General features: G+C 40.1%; 1 protein-coding gene across 1 annotated transcript; it reads right to left on the bottom strand.

Annotated features, from left to right (window-relative positions):
* Window positions 1–4,585: 4,585 nt before the first annotated feature.
* Window positions 4,586–10,210, bottom strand: sult5a1 (sulfotransferase family 5A, member 1). The gene is made up of 6 exons (XM_041939723.1): window positions 10,072–10,210; window positions 9,645–9,856; window positions 6,962–7,088; window positions 6,745–6,842; window positions 6,265–6,445; window positions 4,586–4,722 (listed from the first exon to the last, which is right to left on the bottom strand). Exons 1-6 carry the CDS (start codon window positions 10,208–10,210, stop codon window positions 4,586–4,588), a joined length of 894 nt encoding a protein of 297 aa, XP_041795657.1.
* Window positions 10,211–10,603: the final 393 nt, after the last annotated feature.

Here is a 10,603-nt window from a genome sequence, read left to right as displayed (position 1 = left end):
GGATCACAAAAATGCTACATTTGTATTTATTGGTTGCATGCAGTCGCATAACTAATGTAGAACAGTGGTTAAACCGTTGACTCTAACTATCGCGAAGATGTCCCATTTTATAGGGAATATTGTGTTTAGTCTCACCAATAAAGGATCTGATTGGCTCAGATGTTGCTCTAGCAAAAAAAAAACAGGACTTTGTGAGAGCAGTGCACACCTTTTTGATCTGATTAACAAAATTAGCGATGTGTGCTGCAATTCAGAGTTGTGGAAGCTGTCAGTATTTAATGCTACGCTTACATTTTGTCCAACTTCCCATATCAAAGAAAGTAGGATGCCCATCTAAGAGCTTGCTCTAACTAACTAACAGCAGCTCCAAAATGTATGTGCTGTCCTGCTGTGGCAACATGAAATGTCCTGTGTTTTACCACACAGGCACGGCTGTTAAAGCTTTAATGAAAAAGAGAAATAAAGAAGAGGTACAAATGATTCAAGGACGGACAAACAATAAAAGAACATTTTCAGGTTATCCAAACATTTTCATGTCAATGATCAGAGTACAAGGTTTTCTTTTCCGTCTCACACTTCACCTCACAAACGTACAGTCAGTCTCATCTGTGCAGTCCTGCAGTCCTCTCCAAATGTGGTGCAGTGTGTTCTTCTTTGATACCCGTGTGTTTGTGATGAAACTCAACTCCAACTCACTCCTCTGCCGCTGTTTGGTGCCTCCTCAAGTTCTGACACAGTGGGGAAGGATGATGGAGCTGGCAGGGATTAAATGCCACACAAATGCCACGACTGTCACACCTTCTCCTGCTTGGGGTACAAACTCCTGCCACGACTCCTTCCAGATCTCCTGGTCCCATTGCGAGCCTCTCATCGGGGAGGAACAACAGTTGCTAAAGCTGATCAGAGTAGATATGACTCAGATTTTTAGCAGATTTCAAGTTTTGATTTTTGTTGTACTGGGAGGAATAAAATCTCCAAACTAAAACATGCAAAAAAATAACTTACATGCTTAAGCACATTGCCAACATATTATATTATACAAATCACTGAATAAAATGCAAGCAGTTGCAATTCTAAAGTCGCTCAATAATAAATAAGGCATTGAATGTGTCAAAATAAAACTGACCAGATGAAAAGCATTGGTAGTTTGTATTTACAGTTTCAGAAGCTATGTAAGCAGTGTGTTCAGGTGCCTTATAAATAAAAAGATAGGTGCTGTTCCTTAGTTTAGACGCTCTGCTCTGTGATTTTGTGAAACTGTCCTGCAAACATGAGAATATAAATTCTGTGCTGTCATGTCAATTCCGGTGTCATCAATCGATGTAACAGTGAGAAGTTTACGGTGGGCACAACCCTCTCCAACAGTACCTTCTCATGGGTTGTCGTGTTACCACACCGCCGCAGCCTAGAAAAGGTCAGCACGCTTTGTAGAGCAGCTCTGTAGAAATGCACCCCTCCCTCCTCCTTCTTCTTCAGCAATAACAACAAGGGGACTGATGCAGCTTTGAGAGCTGCTTTTTCTCACATTAAACCAAAATTTATTACACAGGAGCCTCACTCTGAATTTGTAAAATAATTCAAATGTAAATCTGCAGAATGTGGCAGGATTCACCCTAAAACAAAAGATTTAAGGTCAGTAAAATCTAAGGGTTATTGTGCCTTTTGTAGTGTTGTCCTAACACTGGCTAACATGCTACATCTCTAAACATGTATTCCTAAAAATCCAACTCGTAGCATGTCACCCACCAGCAGGAGCGTTTAGTAGTCCGGTGTGGCCCAGTGCGTCTTGGTTATTGTTGGCTTTCTACCTTTTGAGCAAAATGGAATACCACAGCCCTTTTTCTCCATTTTCTCTTGTCATGGAGCACCGGTTTCAAAAAAATTTGCATCTCGTACCCTAGACAATCCAGTTTTCTGAAAAGAAAATCTTTCCAGCAATGAAATACTTCTTTAACAAAGCTCCCTCCAGAGCCGGAGAACAGGCTGAGCTGTACTCCCCATGATGAGTAAACTGACCTTCAAGAGTAAAATTGGCAGTCCACCTTTAAGACCCATTTTAGCCTACATAAAGGGTGATGCATCTGGACAGGTCAAGAAAACCTTGAACATTTTAACAACAGGGTGTCTTTTTCAATGACTTCAGCCTGCTAGAGAGATACGTGCTGGTGAAATGAGGCCACCTTGTGGCCAGAAGAGTCATAAGGTATGAAACCCACTAGTTACCCTCTTAGTCATGTCATTAACAATCAACAGAGAAGCTGTGAATATGTGATGATGCTGAACACATGCAGCCGTACAGTCCGTGTTCATGTTTGATGTCCTTACATTGTCTTTTGAAAGCTTGCTGGTAGTTTGTCCCAGTAATTGTGGAGGAAATATCGTAAATTGATTGATTGTGTTATTGATTTAAAGTTGCATGGCAGAAGCAGTTTAAATGTAAGTGTTACAAGGTAAAAAACAATCTGCAATATGACTTCAGTCCCATTAGAAATGTTGGCCCTGTCACTTTTATTTTTTTATTCTTATTGGTTCATAATGCTTCCATCTGAACCTGAGCAGAGGTTTGATTAGCATTGATTAGCAAAAGTAGAAGACACCTGTGTGGGTTTCTACCATATTTAAAGAACCTACATAACATTTAACTCATGATGGATGGTTTCTTTCAATCATTTAACAATACGAATAAAACTCACACTCAAAGTGTGTGGACTAAATTAACAACGGGATCTCATTCTTTGAGCATCAAATATCTATGCTTTGGCACACACCGCCCTTTCAGATGACTCCAATTGGCATTGGCATTTAAAGCTCTAGGAATGAGACCAGGCTGAATTAACAGTTAGTAACATCTGAAAATTTCCTCCCTGATTAAAGTAGGCTAACAACGCTAATAATAGTAATTTGAAAAATGTAAAAAGATCTCCATATTTGAACTTTTTTTTCTGTATTTTGTTTGAACTCTCGTGATCTGAGGCAATTAACACCGACACCAGCTTTACCCTTCAACCTCCTTCCCCTCAGCAGTCTGAAGCTGGATATATAGAGAGGTGTGAAGAGGCTTCTCACATGGCTGAAAAGTGTGAGGGTGTGTGTACGACAAAGAGCTCCAATGCTGCAATCGTGTGTGTGTCTGTGTGTGTGTGTGTGTGTGTGTGTGTGAGAAGCCATGCGTGGACTTTATTAGCAGCTGATACAGCAGCACATCGGAGCCCTTGTCAGCTTGATTATTCAATACACGTTTAACAAAAATCAAACAGATCGGTGACAGAAGGTGAAAGACGAGAAAGGGACAAACCACTTTTATAAGAAAGAGGTAACTGCGCATCATTGAAAAAAGAAAAAAATGTGCCTCAATTTGGTTTTACCGCGCTGTAACATGAATTTGCTTCACAGATCCAAATCCAAAATAAGAGCAATGCTGGTCAGACAGCAGAGGGAAGTAGGAAAATGAAGAAAGAATGTTTTCTTCCCATAAAAATTGTATTATCATATTGACAACGATTACAGGAAACATGCTGATTTTAACACAAAGCTGAATCATAATTGGTGGCTTCCAGATGAAAAAAACTGTTTGTTATCCTTTGAGAAACGATAGGAAAACATGAATTTGCGTGAAACCTCCAAAGTACTTTTAAATCCAGAGGTAAAAAAAAAAAGAAAAAGGTCTCAGCATAACAATCATTGAGTACAATGAACTTCAGTGCTCTTTACGCCAGCAATGCCCACATATGAATGATTGCAGCTGGTAGGAGAATTCATCTGTTTTGACCTCTGAATAACAGAAGTGAATTCTACAGACTGTCTCCATTGTGGGATTTGAGTTATATCATATAAGCGTGAATGTGTCCCATCAATCAGATGTCAGCTATGAGCCTCTGAGGATTAACGCTCATGTCAGCCTTTACCAGACCAGTGCCTTTCCAACAGTTCTCAGAGTGCATCCTTGCAGTCACAGAGTACAGTGTGTTCAGTACACTCTGTACCGTATGTTCACTTGCACACACACACACACACACACACACGCGACAGGATTTGATCAAAGCACTCCAGCGATGGAAACTGGAGGGGGAGCAACACCTTTCTTTGTGTGTGTGAAATGACAGGAAGGACGGCGCAGCCCTCTGGACGAGGAGCTTTATATTAAAACCTTTGACCTGTCCTTCCCCTTCTGCTTACTGTTGTGCTGCTTACATAACTCTCTTTATTTGCTTTGTTTGTACCGCACATTAGCAACCTTAAGTGCTGCTTGTTCTGCACCGAACAGCAAATAAGAGGAAATGATCCAATTTTTATTCATTAATTTATCCCGTCAAAACATTGCAATACATCATCATCAGTACCACGCCATGCACAGACACAGCGGTATACATAAGAGGCGATGAAGGGTGCTGAACATTGCATGTCACAAAGTGCCCCCTGGACTGTAGCTCTGCACATGGTATTAAAGTTTTACATCATGACTGTATTTACTGCAAGAAGGATTTAAACATTGAATATCATTTAAACTACAACCTCAAGAAAACCATCCATTAATATTCTGTCTCACAGGATACAACATGATTCTATCTTCATTTAGCTTTGGTCATTAGCCGTGTGTCTCCTCTTTATCTCGCTCCTCCCACACAAACTCTAAAGTGCAGTTGTGCATCTTGGACTTGAAGACGCTCGTGAAATATTGATTCTGCTCATCTGTGAACATGTTTTTCCAATCTCCAACCTTACCTGAATTGGAGGAAGGGAACAAGGAGTGAAGCAAAAAGGATGATATTTAATTTAAAGGCAAATAAGTCAGTTTTAAAACTATATCAACTACAAGTAAATGTACATGTATAATGAAAGCACAAAAACTTTTTTTTCTTCAGTCGTGATTTTGAATATCGGTCTGTTGATTCCTTTGTAGACATTTCAGATGTTAACAAACCTTTTAAAAGAATAGTCTGACGTTTTGGGAAATACCTGCCAAGGGTTAGATGAGGAGATTGATACCACTCATTGTCTGTATGGTAAATTTGAAGCTAGAGGAAGCAGCCAGCTAGCTTAGCTTAACACAAAAACTAGAGACAAGGGGAAACAGCTAGCATGGGTCTGTCTAACTGAAACAAAATTTGACTCTGGCTCACCAACCCCCAGTAAAAACCAAAGCTTATCTCATGTTTACACTTTAGCTGTTGAATGGATTGAACACGCTGCTGGTAGGTTGAATGTGTTACCTTTGGACAGGCCAGCGGTTTCCCCGTTTCCAGTTTTTATGCTAAGCTAAAGCTAACTGGCTGCTAGCAGTAGCTTCCTATTTGATATACAGCTATGTATATCAATATAAGTGGATGTTGCCACAAAAACCTATTGTTTCTAGTGGACTATCACCATCTTGGTTTTTGGAGCCAAAAGTGACCATATTTGGACGAGTGATTGTCAATCACCAGGCAGCCATGACCCACCTGTTTTACTCCAAATCGCACAATAATTAAGAAACATGACCATCATGCTGCATTAAAGAAGACTTAAACCTGGTGATCAACTACAGAAACCCATCAGAAAACCGTTTACTGAGCTAATAAATCAAGTGAGAAGTAGTGTCAGTTTCTCATAGACTCATATACAATCCGACTTCTTTTTGCAACCAGTGGAGTTTCCCCCTGCTGGCCATTAGAAAGAATGCAGGTTTACGACAATCCACATCGGCTTCACTTTTCAGACCCAGAGGCTCTGTCCATTTCTAGACGTGCAGTCTATGTGAAAGCATCAATCTTCTCAGTTACTTCTTGGCAGGAAGTGAATAAGCTTGTTCCCCAAAATGTGAAACTATTCCTTTAATTTATTAACATTTCTAACAGGCTCAGAAAGCACTAATGACTTCAATTCTGCAGTTGTTGATGTGTAGTCATAATTTTGTGCATTAAACCAATAGTTCCCAATGCATTGATTTATTTTGTGACTCGTTGAAATGAAACAGTGTTTACTTGTGACCCCCTCTTCATGGCCTTAATGTGGACATGAACTGTGAGCAGTTTAGCCAAACTAGAGGCCTGAAGAGATGAAAGTATCCACTATTTCATAAGAATTGTTTAATCTCTTTAATTCTCTTGTGACCCCTCAGGTTCATCGCCGAACCCTTTTGGAGGCCTGGCCCACAGGTTGGGAACCATTGTACTAAAAGACCTGTAAGTAATTCTTCTTTACATTTGGATTGCATATTGTGAGATATAGAGGCACAGTTGATCAATCAAGATTGATTTATCTGCATATAATAGAACAGAGCCCCACCTTTTCTCATGAAGGAGCCTTTGCTATGGTCCATTATCTCCTCTGCGATCAGGGTGTAGTTGACCATCTTGTTGTCCTTCATGCTGCTGAAGCTGCAGTGTTTCACACAGTTGTAGAGCTCGTCCTCCGCCAGAGGCCATTGGAGGAAAGAGCTTACCCTCTTTATGGTGCCCTGTAGGTCCTGGCAGCAGGATAAAGACAATAATGATATTAAAATAATCATAAAACAAAATTTGCAACAGTGAAAGGGCTTGCAGGTAAGCAGTGTATAATTGTTTTCTTAAAATACTAAATAAATCATCATTTCCTCTGATGTGAGATTGTGGTAGTTTGAAGAAGTGACAGCAAAGTACACAACAATTTACATCATGAACTTTGACTCAGACTAAACACAAGAAATTGTCTGCTCACCTGTCTATTTAAGAATATACATTAGTGGACATTTATTGTGATGAGAATGAGGAATCAATCCTCACTCACCAGTGACATCTCTTCATAGGTGATGTGAAGCAGATTGTTCATAGTTGCTGTCTGACTGGTCCAGTCTTTAACATGATCAAACCAGGAGCCGTAGGACACTGAAACACACAAGTGTGACAAAATACTGTACATCTGAACAAATTATACTTTTGGCCGCAGAGCTAAAGTCAGCATCTCGTCACAAAACGGTTAACATTTTGTCCTGACGTCAACTCACGTGTGCCCTCCAAGAACTGATTTAAAAACTCTGGAAATGTGCTGGGCTCAGGGAGGAAGTTGGCCATTTTGTGGAAGTGGTAAAAGGACACCACCACATCTTTAGGGTTTCTGCTCACATAGATGACCTGTGGGAGGACACAGAGCAACAGCGTCAGAATGTTTGTACTTGTACTACTATTGATATTTGGGATCTTAAAAAATTCTGATATCAATATTTTTGACCAATTGTAGTTTTATTTTAAGATAACGTATTTGGATCCCTTAGATAGATTTCATTTTATTCATCATTTATTTTAAAGAATTAGAACCAAGACACATACAGAGTGGGACATTTTACAGTCGAAAAATCAACTTTAGCGCTCTCTGGTGGACAAACTATGTAATGGTGGCACTCAAAATTATCTCAATCCCAGTTTGGCATTTCTATGCTGTAGTTTCTTGACACTTATCTGCCAACATGCGTTGTGTTAACATGCTCACTAGCATCCTGGTTTTAATAATGATAATAAACTGTATTAGTATAGCGCTTTTCATACAAGAAATACAGCCCAAAGTGCTTTACAACAAAGAAATTACATGCAAGTGCTTCACATAAAGAAGACAAAATGAACATAAAATCAGTGAGAGAAAATTAATGGAAAATATGATAAAAAATAAGCATGAAAATAGAATGAAGAGAATGTTTTGATGTCTTATCCCCATATGTATCCCTATATGTATACAGTTGTGCTCAGACGTTTACATACCCTGGCAGAATTTAGGATTTCTCGGCCATTTTTCAGACAATATAAATGATCACACAAAAACCTTTCTTTCACTCATGGTTAGTGTTGTGCTATAGTTATTTATTGTCAAACAACTGTGTTTATTCTTTTTAAATTATAATGCCGATAGAAAGTACCCAAATGGCCCTGATCAAAAGTTTACATACCCTGGAGGTTTGGCCTGATAACAGGCACACAAGTTGACACAAACGGGTTTGAATGGCTACTAAAGGTAACCATCCTCACCTGTGATCTATTTGCTTGTAATCAGTGTGTGTGTATAAAAGGTCACTGAGTTTCTGGGCTCTTGACAGACCCTTCATCTTTCATCCAGTGCTGCACTGACATTTCTGGCTTCTAAATCATGGGGAAAGAAAAATAATTGTCAAAGGATCTGCAGGAAAAGGTAATTTAACTGTATAAAACAGGAAAGGGATATAAAAAGATATCCAAGGATCTGAAAATGCCTATCAGCATTGTTCAAACATTAATTAAGAAGTGGAAACTGAGGGGTTCTGTTGAAACCAAACCACGGTCAGGTCGACCAACAAGAATTTCAGCCACAGCTGCCAGAAAAATTGCTCGGGATGCAAAGAAAAGCCCTCAAATAACTTCATCTGAAATACAGGAGTCTCTGAAAAAAAACTGGCGTGGCTGTTTCAAGACGCACAATAAGGAGGCACTTGAACAAAAATGGGCTCCATGGTCGAGTCGCCAGAAGAAAGCCCTTTCTACGCAAATGCCACAAAGCATCCCGCTTACAATATGCCAAACAGCACAGAGACAAGTCTCAAAATGTCTGGAACAAAGTCATTTGGAGTGATGAGACCAAAATTGAACTTTTTGACCACAACCATAAACGCTACATTGTGAGAGGATTAAACAAGGCCTATAATGAGAAGTACACAATCCCTACTGTGATTCATGGAGGTGGATCGCTGATGTTTTGGGGATGTGTGAGCTACAGAGGCACAGGAAACTCGGTAAAAATGATGGCAAGATGAATGCAGCATGTTATCAGAAAATACTGGAGGAAAACTTGGATGTACTTGGACGTTCCAACACGCCAACGATCCAAAGCACAAGGCCAAGTCTACCTGTCGGTGGCTACAACAGAATAAAGTAAAGGTTCTGGAGTGGCCATCTCAGTCTCCTGACCTCAATATCATTGAGCCACTCTGGGGAGATCTCAAACGTGCAGTTCATGCAGGGCAGCCCAAGAATTTACAGGAGCTGGAGGCTTTTTGCCAAGAAGAATGGGCAGCTTTACCATCTGACAAAATAAAGACCCTCGTCTACAACTACCACAAAAGACTTCAAGCTGTCATTGATGTTAAAAGGGGGAATACATGGTATTAAGAACTGAGGTATGTAAACTTTTGATCAGGGTCATTTGAGTAGTTTCTGTTGTCAATATGATTTAAAAAGAGTAAATACACTTGTTTGATAATAAATGGCTTCACCCAACCACTTACCATGCGTGAAAGAAAAGTTTTTGTGTTATCATTCATATTCTATGAAAAATGACCAAGAAATCATAAATTCTGCCAGGGTATGTAAACTTATGAGCACAACTGTACATGATTCTCACACTATCTGACTATCTGCTGCAGGTGTTTTTTGATTTCTCAGCATCTCAGCCTCAATGTTCTGTAGAAAGAAAGAATGTTCAGAAACCTGGATCAGGTGTTTATGTGCCACAATATCCTGGTTTCTATAGGAGGACTAGGAGGATATCCAGGTTTCTTAAAAAACAGAATAAGGTGTTTACATGCAGAACATGTAAGACATTTGATCATAACTAGCATACTCGTATAAACACAGTGGCCTTTATATAGGCCTGACCCATTTATTGGCCTATCTCTATCCTTAAAGGACCTCTATTGTCCAAATGCTTGTTAAACATGTACATTTTACCTTTGCCTTGGAGCCCCGGAGGGCGGGACCCAGCAGGTGATGAGGCAGGTGTGTGGTGATGACTCGAGGTGTGGTGGATGAGGCTTCCAGTACCGCAGCAAAATAATGTTGCTCCAGCCAGGGAGCCCGAGCCCAGTTTGGGACAGTTTGGGACAAGTGCTGGTCCCCTCTGCTGGATATGAGGGTCACAATTTCCTGCATCCATGTGGTGCCTGTTGAGAGAAGCAAAAGAAGCATGTATGACATTGACTTTCAGTAAATCCATTCGTAAAACCTTGACTGCAAAGCCATAGTATTACATGAACTTAAATGAAAAGCAGCATTTCGTCTGCACTGTGTTACTCTACATGCTCGTGTGGTTGGGTGTGTTACTCTTTAAGACACTGCAGGAGCTTTGTACCCGGACCAGTTTGTCCTCTCCTCTTACCTGACTTTGGATAGGAGACAATGAGGACATCCGTGTCCTGAAATGGAAATTTCAGAGCAAGTTGCAAGGAATCTTGAGTGTGCAGGTGTCCAGGAAACAAAATACCATGAAACATCTCTGTGACATCCAACCTGGCCATATCCAGCTTTGATATATATACGTATTTGTTGGCCTCTCTCTCTTTTAGCTGCCTCTTGACTAGTTTTCCTTTTGTGCTTTACCTTTTTGGAGCTCTGTGTCTGTGAGAGACACTGAGTGATGATCACACTGGCTTTAAGAGGAAATGCAACTGTGACACCTCAGATGGGTGTAAGTCAGTGGGTGTTTCTCAAAATAATTGCCAAATATGAGACTTCCGTTAAAAGGTTTGGAATCACCTGCCACAAAAGCTTGATTCAAGAAGGATGACTGAGAGGACCACTTGAGATTTTAGAAAGTTCTCTTTGCAAATAAGGGTTATTTTGAACTAAATTCTGTGTAATGGTTCAAACAGACTGGCAATTGAAAGAGCAGAAATAGTGGTCAGTTGAAA

Source organism: Chelmon rostratus, chromosome 1 (genome assembly GCF_017976325.1).
Source record: "Chelmon rostratus isolate fCheRos1 chromosome 1, fCheRos1.pri, whole genome shotgun sequence".
Taxonomy (NCBI): Eukaryota; Metazoa; Chordata; class Actinopteri; order Chaetodontiformes; family Chaetodontidae; genus Chelmon; species Chelmon rostratus.
The sequence above is the reverse complement of the archived record's forward strand: the minus strand, read 5'-3'. Positions and strand labels throughout refer to the sequence as shown.

What these genes read in the sequence shown, in the direction of transcription:
- sult5a1 (XM_041939723.1), bottom strand. Translation starts at nt 10,210, where the DNA reads ATGGCCAGGTTGGATGTCACAGAGATGTTTCATGGTATTTTGTTTCCT. An exon ending in TGTCTCCTATCCAAAGTCAG is followed by an intron (nt 9,857 to 10,071) that starts GTAAGAGGAGAG and finishes TTCTCTCAACAG; the next exon opens with GCACCACATGGATGCAGGAA. An exon ending in TCAGTTCTTGGAGGGCACAC is followed by an intron (nt 6,843 to 6,961) that starts GTGAGTTGACGT and finishes TGTGTGTTTCAG; the next exon opens with TGTCCTACGGCTCCTGGTTT.